Source organism: Haliotis rubra, unplaced genomic scaffold (genome assembly GCF_003918875.1).
Source record: "Haliotis rubra isolate DU_JTF1 unplaced genomic scaffold, ASM391887v1 Scf338, whole genome shotgun sequence".
Classification (NCBI taxonomy): Eukaryota; Metazoa; Mollusca; class Gastropoda; order Lepetellida; family Haliotidae; genus Haliotis; species Haliotis rubra.
In genome coordinates, this window is record NW_025767011.1 from 438,613 (window position 1) to 464,000 (window position 25,388).

Below are 25,388 nucleotides of genomic sequence, written 5' to 3' on the forward strand. Positions count from 1 at the left end.
TTTCTCGATGACTGAGTGGGTTAGAGCGAGGACTTTGTATGCTGGCGATTAGGTGCCTAACTCTGAGACTTGGGGTTCGAATTCCGGAAGGGACTCGACCTAACAAAAGTACTAGAATATTGGCGGGATGTCCTGACCACCCACGCACGAAAGTTTTACGACAGAGTTACCTGCCCCTAGGTGACAAGACGTGAGTGTCAGCGCTCTCCGATTAGAATGTCTAAAGGTTGAATTAAAATTGCTTTTCGACATTATGGCGACATGAGCATGTAACAAAGTGAAATACAGAGCATCAGCAAACCTCATATTCCACAAAATGGTTACCATTGATGTCTACAGAGCAAGAATTGGACTGTTCAAGCAACCTAGAGGCACCCGGCAAGTAACACTCGAAAAACATGGCGAGTATTCACCAACAGTTGTCGGATCTGATTTACACTTCAGACTTTTCTTATGTGTAACGTTATTTTCATTGCATCTAGGATTGAGTTTTGCTCTTATTTCCACTTGCGAAAATTTGGATTTATATTCATATTTACCACAAGAACATATTTATGAAGTTTGTGTTGTCAGTGACGTATCGCCAGGAGAAAGTGAATGGTCAGCTTGGCCAGTTCACTCTCAAGGGACGCTGGACCATTGTCTACTCGGTGGTAACCCTGTGCCGGCTGGGGTTGTTCATCACAGGATTCTTTGTTCTAACGACATCGAGATGAATCCCGGGCCTGTCACGCTTGAAGAAGTCAAGGAAACTCTATTGAAGGAAGTGCGTAACGCAAAACATGAACTTGGAAATCAGATCACCACACTTTCTACCGAAGTCCGAGACCTGAGTAAACGCTTCGATAACCTGGAAATGAAGTTATGTAATCTTGAAAGCGACCTGGACAACGTACGTCATAACCAAGAAGTCATGAACGAGGACGTCAGCCTGGTAGCGGAGAGGATGGACAGCATGGAGCAGAAGGTCACCCAGTTCGACAGTGAGCTCGACAAGCTGGAGGCCTTCAGCAGGCGGGATAACGTCATCATCTACAACGTGGCGGAGGAGAGGCACGAGTCCTATACCGACTGTAAATCCAAAGTGATCGATGTCTTGAATGAAAATGTAAAGACTAAAACATGGAATAATAATGATGTCGCCCGTGCCCATCGACTCGGCGCTCCCCGTAGTGATGGTTCAAAACCAAGACCGCTCATTGCCAAGTTACGTTTTAGTGAGGATAAGGTTGATATTTTGAAATCTCGAGCAGCACTGAAGAGTAACGGCTACGGCGTATCCAGTGATCTCACTGTCAGACAACGTGAACAGCTGAAGGACGCGAAGGAAAGGGGACTGATAGGATATTTCAAATATGGAAAGCTAATTACAAGGCCACGCGATGAAGAAACTCCACGCGAAACGGAGACACCCGAGAGAACAGAGACCACCAACGAAGTAAGTCTCAGCGCGATGGACAGAAGAGGAGGTAGCAATCAGGCCAGGCCCCAGATCCCTTCACTGAGGGAACTACGAACATGGACACCGGTAAAACTAATCATGTGACTTTCTTATCTTGGAACATTCATGGACTATTGAAGAAACTTGATGACAGTGATTTTATTGATTATCTTTATTCATTTCACGTTGTATGTTTGCTGGAAACGTTCATAACAGATTTCATGAATCTAAACTGGTTAACAGGATACCAATTGTTTTCGCCCCAGCAGCTAAGCTGTCCACATCTGGCAGACACTCAGGTGGCGTGTGTGTATGTGTGAGACAGGACATTGCAAACAAATGTGTTGAACTGAAGACTGAAATCAACAATTTTGTGTGTTTGAAATTCCATAGATTTGTATTTAATCTACCAAATGACTTATTTCTTGTTTGTATATATGTTCCCCCTGTGAATTCTACATTTTACGACCGAAGTACTGATACAAGATGTCTCATTGAAGACTGGAGTCGTTTTATTAGACAACTGGTCTGATATGTCTACTTCGCATGTACTGCTATGTGGCGATTTTAATGCTCGTACTAGTAATGAAAATAATCCTATTTGCGAAGATCGGGATGAATTTGGTAATGATGATATCTATACAGATGTAGATAATGCTCCTGTTGACCAGCGTGTGTCACATGACAGTATCGTTAACAGATTTGGGCGTGTACTACTGAATCTGTGTTATGTGTGTCGCTTGTTCATAATGAACGGTAGAGTAGAAGGAGACAGAGGTGGAGAGTTTACATTTGTTGGAGCAAATGGCTCAAGTGTCGTTGATTATTTTCTTGCATCTGCTGATTTGTTTGAGTTCGTAGAAAAGTTAAATGTTGGCGATAGACCTGATTCTGACCATTTTCCTCTGGAGTTGTCGTTCAGGTTTCCTTGTACATACCGGTCTAACCGGACAGTTGATTGTGCTAAGACTCCTAGTTTTAGTAAATTTGTATGGGATGCTTCTAAGCAGAATGAATTTATAAGTTCTCTCAAAGCAAGTTTGGATGCCAATAATGAGTCAATATTTAGTAAATTGGAGACTTCTCTTGAAGAGGGCATAGACAATTTCATAAAGTGTATATTAGATTCAGCATCTTGTATGAGGAGACAGTTTAGACAAGGTGATCTAAATCGTAAACTTAAATTTAACAAAGGAGTGTAATGTAGCTAGATCGGAATCAAGGAAGGCTCTTAGGCGGTTTAGGCGTTGTCGCACTGAGCAGAATCGTAGGAGCTATTGTAAAATTAGAAATAAGTATAAGAGTTCCTGTAGAGCTTTTAAGCGTGGAGTGCAAAACTCAAGGCTATGTCGACTAAATAGTACCCTCCACAGTCCTAGGCTGTTTTGGCAAAATATTCGCACCCTACAAAGAGGCTCCCCACCCGTATCAAGTATATCACAAACAGAATGGTTTTGCCACTTCAGGGACTTGTTGTCTAAGGACGATATTATCTATGATGTACATGATGACACAATAGATACAGATAATGGATGTGACGAGTTTAGTGATGTTGATAAGTTTCTACTTGAGTCTCCTATTACAGAATTAGAAATAGTTGATGCTGTATCTCGCCTTAAAGTTGGAAAGTCTGCTGGTGTGGATGGTGTTATTTCAGAGATGATCAAAACTGCCTTGCCTGAGATAATGCCGTTTCTAGTTAAAAGCTTTAATCGGATATTTGATTCTAGATGTTTTCCGTCTGAATGGGCTAAATCAATAATTGTTCCATTATTTAAGAATGGAAACATAAATAACCCTAACAATTATCGGGGCATATCTCTGACAAGTGTTGTTGGTAAAACATTTGTATCTATTATCAACAATAGGCTAACACAGTGGTCAAATATGAGGGACTTGATCCCAGATTCACAAGCTGGATTTAGAAAGGAATACTCAACCTTTGATCATATTTTTACTGTATACTCAGTAATTGAGCGATGTTTAGCTTTTAGTAAAAGAAAATTGTATGTAGCCTTTGTTGATTTTAGAAAGGCTTTTGATTCTGTTGACAGAGATAAAATGTGGAAATGTCTTAGAAATAGGGGTCTTAAAGGGAAAATGTTTGATATTATCAGGTCAATGTATTCAAATGTAAAGTCTTGTGTTCGATGTGATGATGCTTTCAGTGACTATTTTGATTGTCCTACTGGTGTACGACAAGGCTGTGTTCTAAGCCCCATACTTTTCTCATTCTTTATCAACGAACTATATTTTGACGTTATACAATCTGGCAGACATGGCATCCAATTATTTCCTGATCTTGTTGAACTTTTTATTTTACTTTTTGCCGACGATGTGATCCTTATGTCAAGTACTGTTATTGGCCTTCAGAGACAAATTGATACACTTTCATCTTATTCAGATAACTGGCGACTTGATGTTAATCTTGAAAAGACCAAAATTGTTGTTTTTCGTAAGGGTGGCCCAACGGCAGCTACAGAAAAGTGGTACTTTAAATGTGAGCGTATGACTGTTGTTAACGAATATAAATATCTAGGGATACTGTTTACACATACACTAAATCTGAACAAATCCATTATTAATTTGGCAATTAGAGGGAAAAGGGCCCTACTTCAATTGCTCTCTGTTATACCAAAGTTGGGGGTTGTTGGTCCCAATATATTTTTCAAATTGTTTGATTCCCAAGTACAGCCTATTCTTCTTTATGGGTCTGAAATTTGGGGCAATAAGGAATTTTATGCCATTGAAAAGGTTCACCTTCTTGCATGTAAAAGGTTTTTAAATGTTGGGATGTCTACCCCTAATAATATGGTGTACGGTGAATGTGGGAGATTTCCTTTGTACATAATTTCTTACTCTCGCTGTTTAAAGTACTGGTGTAAAGTAATAAATATGCCAGAACATCGTCTGCCCAAAAAAACCTACAATATGATTGTCCATCTTGATAATATTGGTAAAAATACTTGGGCAACCCGTATTCGTATTCTTTTGTTTAGATACGGCTTTGGATTTGTTTGGCTATCCCAAACCCTGGGCGACGTTAATGCATTTATCAAACTCTTTCGTACCAGGGCTATTGATATCTTTAAACAAGACTGGCATTCATCTTTATATGAAAGTTCAAGATATGATTGCTATCGTGAGTTTAAATCTTTACTTGAACCTGAGTCGTATCTATACAACTTACGTAGTAAAAGCTTCGTAGTGTTTTCATGCGCCTGAGACTTGGCCTAAATGATTTATATATCAATCAAGGAAGATATTCATCTATTATAAAATCACAAAGGTTCTGTCCATTTTGTAATACTGTAGAGAATGAATTACACTTTCTATTTCTTTGTCCTGCATATAATGATTTAAGGCAACTGTATTTTCCACAATGGCTACAATCAAATATTAATGCTACAAAACTGTATTCAATACTTTCATGTAAAGCATCCCTATTACAATATAAGGTAGCTCTATTTATTTATCACGCGCTTATATTGAGAAGAGATTCAATGTAACGTGTGTGTCGCATGTTGTATATGTTGTACATATCATACATATTTATTCTGTATATGGGCCTCTGGCCTTCATGCAATAAACTGATAGATGTAGGAAGTTACACAGCATCTTCATTTGAATATACATTATGATCGGAAGTTCTGTGCAGTTTAATATTGTGGGTGTACAATTTAAAGATAATGTAGCTTTGGTTATTGTGGATGTTTTGAAAGTCGATGATCACTGATTGTTCTATTAAAACATTATATGTCTGTGTACATATTTGAAGTTATTCAATTCTAGAATGCTGCTGGTACTTTAACAGCGCTTGATCGCTGCTAGGATTAAACATGACTAATACTACTAATAATAGTCCATTTATCATGCGCATTTCTCCATGCACAATATTTCCATGCTCGAAGCGCTCAAACAATCTGATTATTATTACCCGAGATAACCCAAGCTGCCTGTCAGGCGCTAGAAGGTTAGAGGTTACATGACTTATCCCACCGGTTACCCATTTTCTGCTGGGTGAACAGAAGCAATTTTGAACAAACTAACTTGCCTAAGGTGAGACCACACGTCTCGTGTGCTTCGTTATGGGGCAGGACTGAAGTCGAAAGTCCTAGAAACCCTTAGGAGTCAAGCTGCCAAACACGGTCACCCATCCAAGAACTCTCCGCGCTCAACGTTGCTTAATTTCGCCTGATTGTGACCTGAGCTCTATGCACAGGACCACACGCCATCACGGACCAACATAGTGTGGTATGAATGACGGTGATCATATGAAACTATAATATGGAAGGACCCATCTCTGCTAGTTCTATGTGTACATAGGTTACTGCTGTTTGTGTGTCAAAGATTCAGCTAGTTATAGACACATTAATGCACATATGAGGTCATGCCAGCCTGTACTTGTTTTAGTATTTCGGATCACTGAGAGCTCTATATATTTTGATGTTGCAACGAATATCATGTCTAAGCCAAGGTCTATATTTTAGGTTTCTGCGACATGTCGCCAAGCCAGAATTGTGCTGGGCTCACCACAGCTCCGTGTTTAAGTCCCACGTTTAACTGCTCGGCTACTGCAGAAACAGGTAAGTTATACTATATCATAGAATACTCCGAGAGAGAGCGAGTGAGTGAGTGAAAGAGAGGCGGGAAAGGAGAGAGAAAGAGTGAGAGAGATAGAGACAAGGAAGAGAGAAAGAGTCAAGAGAGAGATTTGGGAGAGAGACGTATAGAGAGGGACAGAGACAGAAAGACAGTCAAGGAGACTGAGTTTAGGCCGCTTTTAGCAATATTGGGGCGAGGGACACCAGAAATGACGTTATAGAGAGTGGCCAGAGACTTCATTGCGTGACGAGACAGTCACACGGGGTGTAAGAAAGACTCAAGGATAGCGAAGCAGAGAGAGAGTGAGTGAGTGAGTGGGTTTAGTTCTACGCCGCACTCAGCAATATTCCAGCTATATGGCGGCGGTCTGTAAATAATCGAGTCTGGACCAGACACGCCAGTGATCAACAGCATGAGCATCGATCTGCGCAATTGGGAACCGATGACATGTGTCAACCAAGTCAGCGAGCGTGACCACCCGATCCCGTTAGTCGCCTCTTACGACAAGCATGGGTTATTGAAGATCAATATTCTAACCCGGACCTTCACGGGTCGAGAGAGAGAGAGTAAGATAGAAAATTGATGAGAGTGAGTCACAGAGAGTGCGATGGAGAGACCAAATTGGAGGCAGGAAAGATTGTCTGACTGTGTCTGACCGAGAGTGAAGGAGAGACAAACAGAGCGAAGCAGGGAGTGGGAGAGTGGAAGAGAGAGCTGTGAGAGAGAGGGAGGATGAGAGAGAGGGGATGGACACAGCGAGAGACAGGGGAGAGGGAGGTAGAGGATGAGAAAGATCGAGGGACAGAGGGAGAGAGACTTGACCGTAACACTATCCCTGTCTTTATGGAATTCCCCTTGCTGCATAACCTATGTACCCTACCAGGAGTCCACCGAAAGGTTATGAAGATTCCACGAACAGCAGTACCAGATAAAGAAACCACCTATATGTGCATGACCTTCGAGTTGGACCAATCACAGGATTACCACATGATTGCCACCAAACCGGAAATAGACAACGCTGACGTCATCCATCACATCACCCTTTTCGGTTGTGGCAATAATGGTAAACACCAATGATTTATATTTCATCACATTAGTTCATGTACCATATGATCGATTACACTATTTCCATATCGATCATCAATAATAATGATTACCCTCGACGATATTTCCGATTACCGATCTTTTTAGCCAGCCCTACTCGTTTGACTATATATGCATCTAAATCTCCTGTTATGTGCACACGGAGTTACTGATTGTTTGTATGCATTGCAAATTCATTCTTTCTCTGTGAAAATTCATCTGAAAATCAAATAACTATCTAAGGAAAATTTCTTTGCAGAGGCATGTGCAAATGTTTTTGAATGAGTGAGTGCGTTTTACGCCTTTTAAAGAAATATTCCAGCAATATCACGGCGGGGAACACCCCAAAAGTGCTTCACACATTGTATCCATGTTGGGAATCGAACCCGGATCTTAGGTGTGACGAAGGCTACCACTAGGTCACCCCACCATCCCAAAATGATTTTTGAGCAGACAGATATCCACATGGCTAATGGCTAAAGTGACACTTCCTGTCTCTGGCGAATCACCTTCCCTATGGTGAGGGTAGTAGGAGTCAAACAGGCTATGCAATTCGCTGTAGAGTAGCGTCCTTTGAACACGTCAGAAACTTAGGATAGCAGGTGTGAATCCCAGTTCGCCACTGTTGTGTTTTTAAGTTTAGTCAGTGCCATACCCGAACTCATGTTGTTCACCAAAGTGGTGGGCGGTGGGATAGCCTAGTATTTAAAGCGTTCGCTCGTCGTGCCAAAGACCCGGGTTCGATTCCCAACATGGGTACAATGTGTGAAGCTCATTTTTTGTGTCCCACGCCCTGATATTGCTGGAATATTGCTAAAAGCGGCGTAAAACTAAACTCACTCACTCACTCACTCTAAGACCTGCATACCTTTGGGTTTTCCATCCACAGGCCCTCGTGTCTTTGCGAAGATTAAAGGATATTTTTTCTTAGATGACCCCTGACTCGAAATGCTTCTGGTTACAATAAATCATGATTTATTGTATTGTGAATCATTTCGAGTCGGGGGTCATCTCAAAAATGTATTTTTTTAAAATCTTTAATCCTTTGAGACACGAGGGCCAGTGTTTCCATCCATATGAAGATGAGACCCTATGGAAAATATTGGCCAAATGTATAATGTCAATCATTGTGCTCCTTGCAGCACCTGCGATTACAAGTCCTCAACGATGCGAGGCGTCCATGCCTGCATGTCAAGAAGGAATCGGATTCTGGACTGTTGGTATGACTGGTCAGTGTCTTCATAAAGACGCCGGCTTTAGAATTGGGAAAACCGGTTACAAGATGGTACTCCTTCAGGTACACAAACTATCATATGTTTATTCATATCGTATGTATGCACATGCATTCTGATGACAAGTAAAGATAAATTTACCAAATCCTCAAATAATTAGTTTTTTTCATGTTTAACACTCAACAGCTACCCAGTGGTGTGATTAGTGAAATGAGTGAGTGAGTACGGTTTTTTCGTCGCTTTTAGCAATATTCAAGCAATATCACGGCAGGGTACACCGGAAATGGGCTTCACACGTTGTGCCCATGTGGGAATCGAACCCGGGTCTTCGGCGTGACGGGCATGATTGGTGTAACCGTTTTGTACGTACTCGCTGACCCTTCAAGAACCAGGACAGATTTAACCTGGAACCCATGCTCGTCTCTCCCAATCTCCACAGCCGCACCCATCCACTCCACCCGTGAAGATTTGGATTAGACTTGAGGTTGTGGGTGCAGGAGAAGGGGGTATTGCGTTTGGACACACATTCGTAACCATTCGCCCCTTTCCGCAATCTACAAGCAGGCTCGTCCCCGTCTCAATGCTTTTTATGTGCGAAAATGCGACAGACCGATCAGAACGCGCGTAATGATTGCGGTGGTTTGATAAAAATAATCTACTTACATCGTGTATGGCATTATGCTATTGTTTAGAAACTCATGAAACATATGCATCGTCATATTGAAAGAACAAACAACGTAGCTGACAGAACTGTGTTGCCTATGCAGTTTTGGTAAAGACGATGCCATGGACGATGAGAGATTCAAATACACGCACGTGCGTTTGTTTACATAAACGACCATTGAGGTCCGGGTTAGAATAGGTCTTCAGTAACCCATGCTTGTCGTAAGAGGCGACTAACGGGATCGGGTGGTCACGCTCGCTGACTTGGTTGACAAATGTCATCGGTTCCCAATTGCGCAGATCGATGCTCATGCCGTTGATCACTGGATCGTCTGGTCCAGACTCGATTATTTACAGACCGCCGCCATATAGCTGGAATATTTCTGAGTGCGGCGTAAAACTAAACTCACTCACTCACTTGTTGGCTCTATTGTATTTCTGATGATCTTGCGGGCTTGTTTTGGAGATTGTACGTGCGCATCCCGACATTTATAGGAAATCTAATCATAAATCGCAACGAGGTTCAAAACAATAATATCACATCGACATATAACTAATCAATTCTAATCTTTGACATTGAGCTGATTGTCTGGGGATATTTTAATCTGACCTTTTGGGAGTCATCAATATTATGTTCAGCTTATTCATTTTAAAATTCCAGCTTTTAAAATTCAGTTTCAGAAATATTTTAAAGTTATTTTTTGAGTATCCGCTTTGGGATTTAATGTACATGAAGAAAAAGATTATTTAATTCGCAAATTCAATAAAACAAATCCCATTTGTAATTCTTAAAACCTATAAGAAATATACCTCTGGTAATATAAGAACAGCTGGTTATAATTACGTTAGAATATGTATTGAAAGAAATATGTTTTTCTCCTTTTTTAGTTGCATCAAAGAGGTTAAATTCTTTGAAATAAATAAATAAAAACAAAAACAGCAATACAATGTACGAGTGCTTCTGTACTTTGATGCACCATTGGAATCAAACAGAAATAGAGTTATCGTTCTTGCTTAACGTAGTATCTGATGTTCAAATATGAAATCCTTCCAGAGGGGCACGAGTCTCTATTCGGCTTGTCCCAAAATAACACGAGTTGGTCACGAATGGCATATTTACATCACCATCAAGTCAGTACTTCGTCATCTGTCACCATCAGGTCATCACCAAATCACTATAAAGTCACAAGCAGTCACCATCCCGTGGACCCGTTAACATCCGGGTCAGAAATGTTCTTCAGTAACCAATGCTTGTCGTAAGAGGCTACTAACGGGATCGGGTGGTCAGGCTTGCTGACTTGGTTGATGACTGTCATCGGTTCCCAATTGCGCAGATCGATGCTCATAGTATCAATCACTGGATTGTCTGATCCAGACTCGATTATTTACAGACCGTTGCCATATAGCTGGGATATTGCTGAGAGCGGCATAAAACAACAAACAAACGAAACAATCACGTCTGAGTGAGTGAGTGAGTGAGTGAGTTTAGTTTTACGCCGCACTCCGCAATATCCCAGCTATATGGCGGCGGTCTGTAAATAATCGAGTCTGGACCAGACAATCCAGTGATCAACAACACGAGCATCGATCTACGCAATTGGGAACCGATGACATGAGTCAACCAAGTCAGCGAAACTGACCACCCGATCCCGTTAGTCGCCTCTTACGACAAGCATAGTCGCCTTTTATGGCAAGCGCATGGGTTGCTAAAGACCTATTCTATCCTGGATCTTCACGGGTCCAATCGCGTCTGAAGCAGAAAGGGGAACCATCAAGCCAGAACGCTCAGGATGGACGAAACTCGATTATTTCCAAGCAGTCTATATACAAACGGCTGTGGCCCAACACATCCTCGATAATCTCCAACAGCCAAGGGAGGTAATAAAATCATCGGACCAAGCCGTGGATACATCCAGGGTATAGTGGAGAGTGATCGTAACGTATACCCTGAAGATTATCGAGGATGGGCCCAACAGAACATATACTGGACAAAATAAGTTAGGGACATTGGTATTTTTATGATTGATATTTGATCAGTGTGACAATGAATAAACAGATCATTATTCATAATTTCAAAATTTGCATATCTATTTTTGTCCAGTATATAAACGCTCGTAAGCTGTACGTTCCTTATATTCTTGGACTGTATAGGTGGCTAACTTCAGTTACTGAAGAACAGATAAAAACTGGTTTTGGACAATATATATGCGTGATGGTTGTGTGGTATTGATCAATGCTCATGCTGTCGTCCCATAGGTTCATTAGTCAACGGATATTGGAATGAGTGAGCGAGTGTTGTTGTTTTACACAGCTTTTAGCGCTGTGCCAGCACGGCCGGAAAAGGCTTCCTACACGCCGCTACTGTATAGGAAATCTCATTTTTCGTGTATGTTTTTTGTTTTAGTTCCACTGGAACAACCCCTTAAAAAGGTCTGGCCAGATGGACGGCTCTGGCCTCAGCATCTACTACACCTCAAACCTTCGCCCGTACGACGCAGGGCTATTTTGGACGGGTGAAACCAACCTTGTGATCCCGCCGGGACGTAGCAGGACCGTGGTCGAATCCACATGCCCTGCCCGCTGCACCAACAAGATTCTGAGCGACACGATTTACATTATCAGCGGGTTCAACCATATGCATTACAAAGGTGGGTTGCTTCTTATCCAGCTTAAGTGAATGAGTTTAGTTTTACGCCGCGTTTAGCAATATTCCAGCAATATCACGGTGGGGGACACCAGCAATGTGCTCAACACATTGTACACATGTTGGGAATTGAACCCGAGTGGTGCGAAAACAGGTCTTGCAGATCCGTACCAGCAACATCATGGCGGGGAACACCGGAAATATGCTTCACACCGCCCATGTGGGGAATCGAACCCCAGCGAACACGTTAAGCCCCACCGCCCCTATCCCGCTTGGTCACGGGTAGTTAGGTGGTTTAACTCATTCCCAGGTCCAGGAAGAGGGTTCGAATCCAAGATATTCAACGTATCTCATAACTTATATTTTTGCTCATGAGTAGGACAAGAGGTTATGGTGTTAGGAATTGCATTTACACATTTTTTTTCCCTTTCTGTATTTCATCACTATTTTCCAGTGTTTTATTAGAATTATTTTCGCCACTACTTTGCTTTTAAGACCCGTGAAGATCCGGGAGGCGACTAACGGGATCGGGTGGTCAATTTGGTCTTCATGTCACAAACCCAATTGCTTGTCGTGCTCATGATACTGAGGCGAAACTCCTATATTTACACAGGACCGGGATGGTATACCTATGAGCAAACGCATACAGTAGGAAATACATGCTATCCTATTTTCGTATGTTTCCAGATATTTCCTAACTTCGGGCATAAATTTCATACAAATCTACACCTTTGAAACATATGCTCATCGTACATTTCGTATGCACAAGCACCTCGTTCATGTATGCTATGACCGGATTGTCAGGTATTTCCAAACATGAATTGCAAAACAGATACCCCAGTAAATAAATGATCATACAGTATTTTCCGATGCATTCCTTTGAATTTCAATGGGTGCTGAAATTTCCGATTTCGTTGTAAGTTTACTTGGGTTGGACACATGTAAATTTACTTAGGTGGGGAAACACATGTAAATTTTCATAATTGCAAATGTTTACACACCTCAGATATTTATGCATCATGCCAAATTTCAGGGGTATGTATATGGCGGTTCATACATCTTCATGTTATTTGTGCTTAAGCAAGATGAACATATGTTTCCATCATGTGAATTACTTGGTTCATGCAATTTCATTTTCACACATTTTGAAATCAACGTTCACGTGAACTCATTATTCTTATCACCAAAAGAGCCTCACAAAGAAATCAGTATTAGGAAAGTTAACACGCCTTATTAAGCTGCACCCGCTCTTGCTACCAGTATCAGTTACGCCTTGTCTGCGGTGTTGGCAAATCTTGTGAGGTGCTTGTTTCGAGAGATTGCGATGAGCTGCCCCTTTATCCTCACAAGTGTCCCTAGCTGTCCCAATAGAATAGCACTTTATCTCTCTTGGAGCACAGCTAAATATGCTACACGAACCAACTCGTAATTTCTTAAGTCTGTTCAGCTCGCGCATCACTTAAAGTTGTCCACATTTGTTTCACTAACACAAAAGTATACGATAACGAACAATGCCATATCAAATTATATATTCTGTGAGACATGAAATGACAAAATAGTTTTTATCGTGTAGCGATTATGATCGGATAGCACAGGCGGGTGCGTTCTCTGAGTATACCATAGGCATGTTGGACCTCAGTGCCTTTTGTGAAATTCGTCTCGATTGTCCTGTTTAAATTGACGATTCATAAACTCAGATTGCGAAAGCAAATGTCACACAAGTAAATGTGATGTTGCATTGCTTTAATTTACCCCGTCGGAGAAGCCCTTCTCACAAGATATATATTCCGTTGTTTAGAGCAGGCCTATGACTAATACGCCACAGTGTTGCTAAACATCTTGTAGACCTTTAGCCAGACATAGACGCAGACCTCGCATGTTCAAGTTCAGATCTAACAGGTGCCGAAAATATTGATTCCGACATGAATGCAAAGCGGCTTATTGTTTTCCTAAGTAAGTGGAGTGCTTTCAACAACATTGGAGATAATTGTATCGTTGGCCTTCTGATATTCCCCCGAACGGAAGCCCTACCCATTTAGGCTACAATGTGTATGTTACAGAATTGTAGGGAATAGTCTTAAGACATTTCTACTTTGACCAGGATTCTTCGAACTTGCAGCAGTCGTTGGAGAAAATCAATAGAGAAAGGGGTAGTGCACGATGTATCTGGCGGACGTATATGGAGAAAGTTCGAAGAATGTTACTGTATAAATACAATAATAGAAATACCGGTTATGTTTAAATAGTACCATCAGTCTGATAGCCAGAGAGATTATTGTGAAAGATCGAAAAAATATGTATCATCATAAACGGGCCAAGATAAAAGTACATGCCATTTATCCCCACATTATATCCCTTTTATAAACACGTGACATTGTTGTTACAGGTAGGGCAACCACTTTCTTCTATAGGCATCTGCCGGTTTCACGCTACATACATGCATTCAGATTATTGAGAAAAGTAGCGACGCAAGTTCTCCTCCATCACACATATAATTGTATAGATACCCAGTGTGATAGTGCTTCAGCAACTTATAAAAATGTACGACATACACTTTCATCTGCAGTAGTACTGCCATACCTAGCATCGTATATATTACTCTCTTACATAAGGTGAAATATCACAGGCTTGTCATGGTAACGATGATTTAGCATACTCTTTATTGTCTTATTCTTCAATTAGAATTTAAATCAGTTTTGACGTGAGCATGTTTAGAGAAAAGAAGCTGTAAAACGAAAAGTATTGTGATCGAACCTATAGGCCTTTGTAAAAGCGAGTTTAAAGCCACCTACATAAAAACCTGTTTACATGATCAATATCTGCTAGTCCGTGGCACGATTCCGACCATATCATGAACATGTGTTTGTGAATCATAATCAAATAGTGATGTTACAAGGCGTCCATGCTACGTCAACAACACATGCAAACGCACGAGAATTACAATACGGGCCCCTAAACCACCTATTCTCCGTGACCTGGAGACACATGTGCTTGAGCGTATGTAGGGACGGGTAGAAGACAAAAGACAAAATGGACACTCGTGCTGTTCTACTTTTGAATTATTAGTAAACATTCGTTCTTGTCTCGGGATAAATGTATATTTTCCAGTTTCAACAAAATGTACGTTCGAAGGGTATCGAAATCTAGGTTAAGCTATTTGAATCATATTTACAATTAAAAGACCCAAACAATGGTCCGTTGTCCAATTTTTTGTTATTCATATCTTGTCCCAGTCTGCATCATAGTCACAGAACGATATTATTTCCCTTTCCGCCCATCCCTTACTGTAATACTTACGCCCTAAATGAAGCATGTCTAGATATTCCCAGGTTAAACATCTGTTATGATCTGCAGGAAACCCCACTGCAGGGTTAGGGTTACAGAGTAAACATACCAAACACCCATGGCTATGTATGGCTTTAAGTAACTGCTTGAAAAAAGGCTCCTTTAGAATTAAATTTTGGTAAATATTAGTATTTCACTGACTCAATCATATTGGAACCCACTAGCAACCTATACTTCATTGTGACTATAATTAAGGCATCATTGTAAAACACAAGGGTTATTCCTTTTGAGTTAACTTAAAGGCTTTCGGTGTCAAATATACTAGGCACAAGAAATAAGGGAACCCCCAAATGGAATTTATAGTTGAAACAATGCTACATAAAAGGTGCAAGCTGATTGCATTCGAACCCAGATCGGAAATCGCTTACGGCTGACACGACAAGCAGCACCATATTACCCTTTCATGATACACGTGCATCATGCACCACACGTGCATTCTAGCCTATAAAACTGACAGAAAGCGTGTCCCAATATCTCTTGTGAAAATGCCATCTCGACAGTACCTGACAAACGCACAGAAATGGCAGGCCATTGGCATGATAGAGGGTGGACAATCTCAGAATAGTGCTGCCCGGTTCTTCAGGAAGTCCAAAAGCGACATTCCCCGTGTCATGAACCTTTACCGTCGAACAGTGGCCGTTAAAATGAGGACCAGTCGAGGAGGACGCTCTAAAACAACCCCCAGACAAGACAACACCCTGAGAGCTATAGCTATGAGGAATCGATCGGTCACAGCCCCGGATTTGAAGGTGGAATTTTTCAGAAGCCAGAGGAACACGGATTTCGAACTCTACTGGACACAACAGGCCCCGTAGCAGAGGTCTTATTTCAAGACGCCCATTCAAAGGTGTGATGAGGACAGCTAACCACAGACATCTTTGTTATCAGTGGGCTCAGCAACGTTAGAGGAAGGGGAACCGGCAATGGCGACATGTGATGTTTAGTGATGAATCCCGCTTTTGTTTGCGATTCACGGATGGACGATCGCCTGTGTGGCGACGCCGAGGAGGAAGACCCGGTTTACCCTCGGTTTCCCAACATTTCCTAAAGAAACAAGTTCAGTCAGGCGGAGAACAATAGGAAGATTAGTTAGAGCATTCCAATTTTAGGGGTGTTAGGCACGCGAGTCGGGCCCTGAGATGAACTCACCCAACACAGTATCTCTCGCTGTTGCTGTAATACTAGTTCCCTTTTCAGTGTCACACATGGTCACCAATCATTTCCGGTTCACCAATCACTGTCAATCATAACTTGATACTTCAGAACAATATTCATCAATTTTCAGAGATCACATTAATGATCAACGGAATTAAGGATGGTATCCATATAAGGGTAATGGAATTCTATAGATAGATTCACGCCGAAGACCCGGGTTCGATTCCCCACATGGGCACAATGTGTTAAGCCCATTTCTGGTGTCCCCCGCCGTGATATTGCTGGAATATTGCTAAAAGCGGCGTAAAACTAAACTCAGTCAGTCAGTCTATAGATAGATCGTCTTTATTTCCTCCAAAATTGAAGATACATATGCATGATTTAGCAGATATTACATTTTACAAGGTACAAGTGTATGAAAGTTATACAATACAAAAACATTTAAAGATATGTATATATTGGGGTGGGGGGTGGGGGGGTGAATCTAGTAACATGTGATGAAAAAACCGTTTCCATTCATGAACAGCTTGGTTTAAACATATTTATTTCCAAAAGAGGAACCGGATTGGTAAACAAGCAGTATGGTGCTTATATCAATACCGCTCCGGAATACAGATATATTCTAGATGTAATAATCATACGGAGAAAAACATGATATTAACAAACGATAAACAATAGCTTTCTGGAAATGTAACAATCATAAACTGTAACATAGCCGCTTTTAACGTTAGAACCATTAGTGTCGGAAAATACTTAATAGTAAGTGCAATTTCGCTTTTATGTTACAACACAAATCTGTCTGACAGTACAATGAAAGAATGGATAGATTCTAATAATTCAAGATTACATTTAGTAGATCCATGAGAGTGGCCGTATAGTATTGATTTGATGTCATATCCTTTAGTATAGAAGTGCATTTTATGTCTTATGTCAGTGTAATTAACGCACGAAAAGAAATAGTGAATTGGATCTTCGTAACAGTAGCCACAAGAACAAGAGGGATTTGAAGATATAAATCGTTGATATTTATGTGCGTTTAAATCGCTGCAACCGAGCCTGAGGCGTGAATGGATAATCTGACAGAATCTTGTTCCAAAGCTTAAATTGAAGTAATTTTGACTATTATTATTATTTGACCCATTAATCTGTTTCTTAAAACTACCCAAAGTAGCCGTTTCTCTATGATCAGTAGACAAACAATTCCACAATCTTACTGTATCTGGGAGAAATGACTTAGCATAACTTGCACTTTTACTATCGATAGTTTGGAGCTTCAAACGGTCTCGGAAAATGTAGCTTGTTGTGTCAAATACCTTAGGAGGGACGAGATCGCTGAGATATTTTGGAGTTAAATTATTAACCATCTTATAGAAAAACGTTAGTTTTTGGATGTATCTTCGAGTACATAGTGGTTGGAAGTTTGTCTCATCATAAATTTTGTTGTGACTCGTGCCGCGAACAGCACCGCACTGCACCAAGATTAAGTTTTTCCAGTGTTAGTGCTTGCTTTTGGTACAATTGTCCCAGATGTGATAACAATAGTCGAAAATAGGTAAGATATATTGTTTGTACATTGTTTGTAAAGTTCTACGTGAGAGACGATATATAAAACCTCTAAGACAGTTTACCATGGGTGCAGCCTTTTTAGCGATACAGTTAACATGGTCAGTCCAGGAACAATCGTGCTGTAAAGTATGTCCCAAATGTGTATGACTATTAACGTCATTAATATTACCATCCTTCATTGTTAAGTTTCGTTTTGGGCTGGGCTGAACTTTACGAGAGAATTGTATAGAATCTGTTTTATTAGTTTTAAAAGTAACTTGCCATTTGTCAGCCCAATCAGAAATTTTATGCAGATCATTATTAAGAGACAGAGGAGTTTCATCAGGATCATTTATTATAGCATAAAGTGATGAACAGCTTTACTCGTGATTTTCATACATTGAATCCATAGATCAGTATCAAGATCTCTAATGTTGTCATTTGGCACTCCTCCAAGTAGAAAACTAATCAGTGCATCATCATCATCATCATCATCATCATCATCATCATTCCAAACACTTACAAAGGTTGTAACATCCAATAGATCAATGAGGGAGCTAAGTAGTCGCTCTCTGTTACATTCCGTTTGTGGACAAAGAGAAATACATGTTTTACAATGTCTTAAGCATATGTGCCACATAAGCATTCTTTAGATTGTATAGCGAAAGTGCCGACACGGATAAGGTAGGATATGTCATAGAAATAATCTGAATCATTCAGAGCTATTAACCAAAGTTGTTACCAGCAGCTGGACTGCGTAGGAGAGCGTATCTGTGGAGATTGACTCTGTAGTTAAGCTCAGAGGTAACGACATTTGCTTCAAATTTTGAGACTTTATCTCTTACAAGATTTGACCATTGATTTTTGGTAAAAAATACAGTTGCAAATAAGTCACAAATGCTATCGTGGCAAATGCACAAGTACATGTGGGATTTGCTCAGAATAAGCATGGTCGTGAAATTCTAACCGTGTAGAGGGTTGGCAAAATAAGTGCTGCTATGTGTGCATTTCTCATAGGTTATGAAAAATTATATGAAAAAAAATCAACTCTAGTTCAGTCTGTACCTGTTTTGTGTGATGGCGATAAACCATGATACAGCTTACCACCCCTGTGCTATACATTGACCAAGTCCCCCAACACCGGGAAACCTGCCACCCCTTTTGCAATAATAGGACCTACCCGCCACTTAATCCCTGTGTTGTTCTACGGTCCAAAATGTTGGGAGATCGAGAACATCCCGGAAGACCCATGGTACAGGAACACGATTCTTATGGAGGAGGCTCTTTCAGGGTCTGGGGAGGAACTTCTTTCAATAGGAGGATAGATTTGATTCTTGTACGGGGTAATGTGACAGGCTAGCGGTATACGGACGAGATCTTACGGTCACACGTGGTTCCAGTGGCTCTCAGGGCAGGTCGAAATTTTGTGTTTCAGGACGATAATGCATGTCTTCACAGAACTCGTGTTGCCGTGAACTTCTTGCAACAAGGTGTTACAACTTTACCCTGGCCGGCTAAAACACCAGATCTATCCCTTATCAAATATCTGTGTGATGTGTTAGGGCGTCGAGTGCGTCTCAGGGAGCCTGCACCAGCAAATCTTGATGTGTTTGGATAGAGCACTGCAGCAAGAGCAGCACTTGATTCCAAGGGCGACAATTCAGCGGTTGGTGTTCAAGCATGCCTGCAATGTGTCGTGCATGTATTGCTGCTCATGGTTGACACACTCTATATTAAGTATATCTGACATACTTACCGTACGGTTGTCCTGATTAAATTATACATACTTCACAAAGTCAAGGGGTTCTTTTATTTTTTGTGCCTAGTATATATTTGGAACTCTGGCCAAAGGTGATGTTAAGCTGTCTGGAAATATGGCCTTTTTGTAATGCTTTGGTTGCACTTAATGATAAGTGATTGTTAGATGTTTTTGAAGGATATTATCAGCTGACTCAGAGGCTTTGCACGTGCCCCCCCCCCCCCCTCTCTCTCTCTCTTTCCACACCCATCCTTCAGTTTTTATGTTAGTGACATTATCTTCACACTGATAATTTAAAACAGGTCTATAAATGATAATTGTTTGCAACCTTTACCCAATATAGTTTTTCATTTGTTTAGCAATTTCCAGTTTCTATTTCCTGGAAATTCTGTACGAAGATACATTTAACAGTTTCACCCAATAATAATAACGCATACAGATAATACGTTCCGTTACTTTGATAGATTAATACGTACACGTTATATTCCATGATATTGGGATGCCAAAATGATTAACAATGATTGCAAAATCGCTTAAAGGCACTAGGCGACGTATTTATTTATGACACAAAGCATTAAGAAAAACAGCTTCTAGAATGTCAGTTTTCTCAATCAAATTGTGATTGTCAAAGACACATGAAGTGAAAGCATCCATCAATATACCAAATATAGGACACCTTATGTGTGTGTGTGTGTAGATTCTGATTCAATTATGCGTCTATGAAGCTATATAGAAAAGCCAACAGCTGGCACTGTGATCTTGCATTTGTGTCGAGAATAATGAGTTGTTGCGTGTGACAGCCGGCTTTTTGTCAAGAACCAATATGTGGTAAGGACATGCTAATAAAATCCTTAAACTACCGCCTGCCAAGATTGAACTAAGGAAAGGCAGTATTGTCACAAAGTAGGACAACTTATCAGCGACAGAATATTAACACATCTTAATAAGCAGCTCATTATTCTGACGCCACATGTTGTGACTGAGTGAGTTAATATTCACCGTCACATCGACAATATTTCAGCCATATCGGGACGAGAACAATTAATACTTATATTATTGATCAATAAAATTAGAAATTGTAAGCCTGTTGACGAAGAACAGTAAAACTACTAGTGTATCACAATGAGTGCTTCCAGTGCCTACAGTGAAACATTCGCAGTCAATGAAAATAATTATTGTTATTTCAACAGAAGCTATGCATGTACTGTTATAGTCTTTATTTTTTTACCCATGAGACATAAAACATTTCCATTAAATTTCGAGATGCAGAAATCATCAGGGCAAAGGACGGTTTCACGTGTGGCACATCTGAGGTAAAGTGGCACCTATACGTTTGGAATTATCAGAGAAACACTAGCCCAATCAGTGGGTTGCTTGCCATTATATTTCCTTAATCTCTGCAGGCGCTCGGTCTCATTAGGTACAACATAGACAAACAACGTCTATAGTTCGTGAGTACGACGTGTCAATACAGATTCTTGTAACGTAACAGGAAGTGGAGGTGAAGTATATATACTGAGTGTAACAAAGAAAACAACATCATTACCAAACATGGCTTGGCAGGAAGCTGATAAAGCCAGCGAGTTGACAAAGGGAAAGGCTTAGAAGGTTTCCTCCAGTTACCCAACATTTCTTAAAACAACAAGTCAGAAGCCTGATGTGCAAATGAAAGGGGTATTTTAGAAAGGAGATGTTTATTCAGTTGATTCCGCTTGGTGGAGGAGTGCACCATAAGCGGGTGGGATGAAATGGCATTGATAGTGGGCTTTTGGCTTTTGATGTGAATGGCTTCGGCGAGTTTGCGTTTGACTCCGTTTGATTGTTGGCAAGACTGGTGATGTCAGCCCAGTTTATGTATGCAGTCTTCGATGAGTGAGTGAGTAGTTGAACTTTTGTCCATGCTCTGTTGCATCTGTTCACCAGTGTGAGCATTTAACGCACAATCGCTTTTTTCAACTGCTTGCGACAACTTCGGCCTTAAAATAAGTACCAAGAAGACCGAGGTCACGTACCAGCCTCCTCCGGGTGTTCCATATACTGAAGCAAATATCGAGGTCAAGGTCACAAAAACTACCTGCAGTCGACAGCTTCACATATCTTGGCAGTTCCCTATCACGTGTGTGCATATTGACGTAGAAGTCAACAAACGCATAGCAAAGGTCAGCGCAGCATTGGGAGGCTGCGTCCTACTGTATGGGATAGAAGAGGTATCTCGGCCACAACTAAACTCAAAGTGTACAAAGCGGTGGTCCTCGCCACTCTGCTCTACGGTAGTGAAACCTGGACTGTCTACTCTAGACATGCAAGGAAGTTGAACCATTTTCATACCAAACGCCTCAGAAAGATTCTCAATATCCGATGGCAAGAGAAAATCCCTGATACAGAAGTACTACCTGATACAGAAGTACTAGAGAGAGCCATTATCCCCTCTATCCACACTCTGGCTGGCCATGTGTATCAGATGTCTGACACCAGAATTACAAAGCAACTCCTCTGTGGGGAATTATCATCTGGCAAGAGAACAGTTGGAGGTCAGAGAAAACGGTTTCACGACAGCTTGAAGGCATCGCTAAAGTGCCTCAACACAGACTGGTAGAACTGGGAAATAATTTCCCTCGACCGAACGCTCTGGCGTAGAATAGTCAAGACTGGATGTACCATCTCAGAAGAGTCACGTACCCAATCTGCATACGAAAAGCGTGCTGGGTGGGTCTGAGTGAAAAAGTCAAAAGCAAAAATGAAAACGCATGAGTCAACATAAATCCTGTCATGTAGTAAACTTTCAATAATTATCGAAAATGCTTACTTATCTAAGTTGATGAACTAATTGCAATCACTAGAATTTTCTATAACCTAACCAAAAGCTGGAATCAAAATAGGTGTACAGTAATTGTATATTACGTCGGGTAACTGAAATTTGAGAAAACGTCCGTATGGGATAATATTTGTATTGAAAATAAAAATGAGGCCATACCAAGTATGCACATGTTTTCTCATTTACAACCGAAATTTACTCAGGGAATCAGTAATACATTGTAATAATCTTTTATGAAAGTATAGATAATGAAATTTGTGCAGCTATGATCAATCGGGTAACTCATACAAGTGTGCACTAAAATTAAGGACCTACCGGTTCATGTCCGTCTGAACACATCTGTCTGTGTTTTATTGCACTAAGCAGTGTCTCTTTGTATGTAATACGTAAGAAGTGTACCTAAGGTCAGTTATTTAAGATGTAATGTAATTTCCTTTACAAACAATATGAACGATATAACCTACTGATCAGAAAAGCTTATCAGTACCGGGTCACCAGTCACGGGTATCACTTCACCATATGTTTCTTATGACCTCAGTGCATTATGGCGTGGTCGGACGCGCTAACGAACCCGATGCGACAGTTATATTACACAGCCATTGAAATACATGTGTAGTGTCAATCTTGTAACACTTATATTTACCCATTACCAACCATTTATGCGTGTACTAAATATATGACAAACCTAACCCTGGTCATACGAGATTTCAAAGGTATTGAAATGCATGTCCTACAATCACAGCATTTACATATGTTACACATGCTAGAAAACACATGAAATCAATGGCCAGATTTACACACCTGTGAAATACATGTAAATGCAGAGTTGAGTATTCGTATATTTGAACACCCCTTTAAACGTGTGTAAATATGACAGCCAGATGATACGTAGATTTCAAACGTTGTTCATATGGCCGCCGGATGAAACGTAGATTTTTTAACTAACGTTAGTAAATTTGGGTAATACAGTCATTTTGTGTGGTGTTACAGACCGCCGGCATATAGCTGGAATACTTACAGTCAAATTCCTTCATTGCTTCCTCTTTCTTTTCAACACAAATTTCATGTATTTTTAGCAATAATAACGGTAATGCTATTTTTGAGGGCATTATCATTTGCAGAAGCCCTCGGGCTTTTTCAACTGCCCTCCTTCGTCGGGCAGTTATTGGAAGACCTCGGGCTTCTGCAAATGATAATGCCCTCAAAAATAGCATTATTCTTATATTATTAACCGAGTGTGTTTCCTTATCATTAATATCATATATTAGTAATAAATAGGCTCGCATAATACAATTTGTATTCCTAATACATGATAATGATACGGAAACACACGTGGTTAATAATCTCTTTATCATATATTGTCATTCTTAAAATTACTCTATAAAAGAAGCAAATCGTACGTGAATTTATATGAAGATAATGTAATCTCGCGACGACGTCATCAATGAAATGTTAAAACGTTTCAGGATTCGCATGGCGTGTTTGGAGTTTTGTGAAGTAGTTCTTGGATTGACGTAATTTGCATAGTTATCAGATTGGGATACCAAGTTTATCAGATTGCTTTATTGCACCGATAACACCCCCAATTAGATGATAACTAAATATATTTTGACTGTCTTTTCTCCAGGCATCGCGCAGACTGTGGAACTCTTCAGCGGAGATGAAAGGCGGTTCCTCACCAATCAAATGAACTACAGCTATGACAATCCAATAAGCATGTCGTAAGATCTCCAAATACATCATAATTGTTGTGCTTAAACGAATCGGAGTGAGTGAGTGAGTTAATATTTAACGTCACATCGGCAATATCTCAGCCATATCGTGACGAGAACATATTTGACATTGAAATAGAATATACGTATATGATAAAAACCTGTCTACTAAGGACAGTAAAATAACTAAAATATCACAATTTCAACTAAAACTAGTGTGGAAAGTTAAAACTAATAGCACTATTTGGACAATACAATATAAAAACTGGCTATAGATCGCCAACAACTGAAGGTAGATCACCAAATTAGGGACCATGGGGACTTACAGTACTTTTGCTACCTGCATAGACCCTAGCTGGATTTATATCATCCCTTCAGCCGCTGGCCATTGAAGTCAAATTCAACCAAAATTAAAATGACAAGAATACTACATTTAAAACAGATGGTAAATTTAAATTTCCTTTGAATGTTTCGGGACTTACGTACCCTCTCAGGAGGTCAATAACTTTACACTACTTCAACCCCCTTTGAGGGTACAGCCACTAACAATCTCAGTTACTAATCTAAACTACCAATAATGAAATATGTATCTATTTACAAATAAGTTAACAAGTCTAATTCTTTTAAAAATGCAATAATTAAATGAGAACTTATATAAGTAAAAAGATCCTTAATGGTTCGTGATTTGAGATTTGAGATTTCCCTTGTGATGGAATATTCAACACAGTCAAGCAAGACATGCTTAACTGTGATTCTTTCACCACAAGGGATACAAAACGGAGGATCCTCACCTTTTAATAGGTACTCATGAGTATATCTTGTGTGGCCAATACGACATCGTCGTATAATGACCTCTTCAAATCTGGACTGACAACCCAGGTAGTTTTATTGCATGCAATTTATTTATACCTACTTGGGTGTCCCAATTCTTTTGCATCAGATCACGGATATAAGATCTAATAGCAGCTTTGTAATCAGAGTATGGGATCAGAAGTGGTGTCACAGATTTATTGAGTGCTGCCTTAGCAGCAAGATCAGCCATTATATTCCCTGAAAAAGTCAGCGTGGCTGGGTAACCAACAAAAGACGATGTCGCATTGGCCAGTAGCAAGCTCATTATACAATCCAATAATTTCTAATAAAAGTGGATGTTTACAAGAAATATTTTTAATAGCCTGAAGACACGAAAGAGAATCGCAAAATAGTATATATTTGTTATATTTACGGTGTTTATTAATATATTTCAGAGCTGTTAATATGGCGTTAGCTTCTGCTGTGAAAATAGAGCTGTTATTTGGTAGTCGAGAAGATATTGTTCTGGATATAAACGAATCGGACATATTAATGATTATCGATATAAAAAGTGTGTTATCGACGATTGTGTTTAAA

General features: G+C 40.3%; 1 protein-coding gene across 2 annotated transcripts in view; it reads left to right on the forward strand.

Moving 5' to 3' along the window:
* The window catches only part of LOC124284514 (dopamine beta-hydroxylase-like), a 36,295-nt gene that overhangs the window by 4,822 nt on the left and 6,085 nt on the right, over positions 1–25,388 (forward strand). For both annotated transcript variants that reach the window (XM_046720599.1, XM_046720598.1), the window contains exons 4-8: positions 5,932–6,027; positions 6,930–7,109; positions 8,272–8,426; positions 11,429–11,672; positions 23,915–24,008. In XM_046720599.1, coding sequence (XP_046576555.1) covers positions 5,932–6,027; positions 6,930–7,109; positions 8,272–8,426; positions 11,429–11,672; positions 23,915–24,008 — 769 coding nt within the window. The remainder of the gene's footprint in view (positions 1–5,931; positions 6,028–6,929; positions 7,110–8,271; positions 8,427–11,428; positions 11,673–23,914; positions 24,009–25,388) is intronic.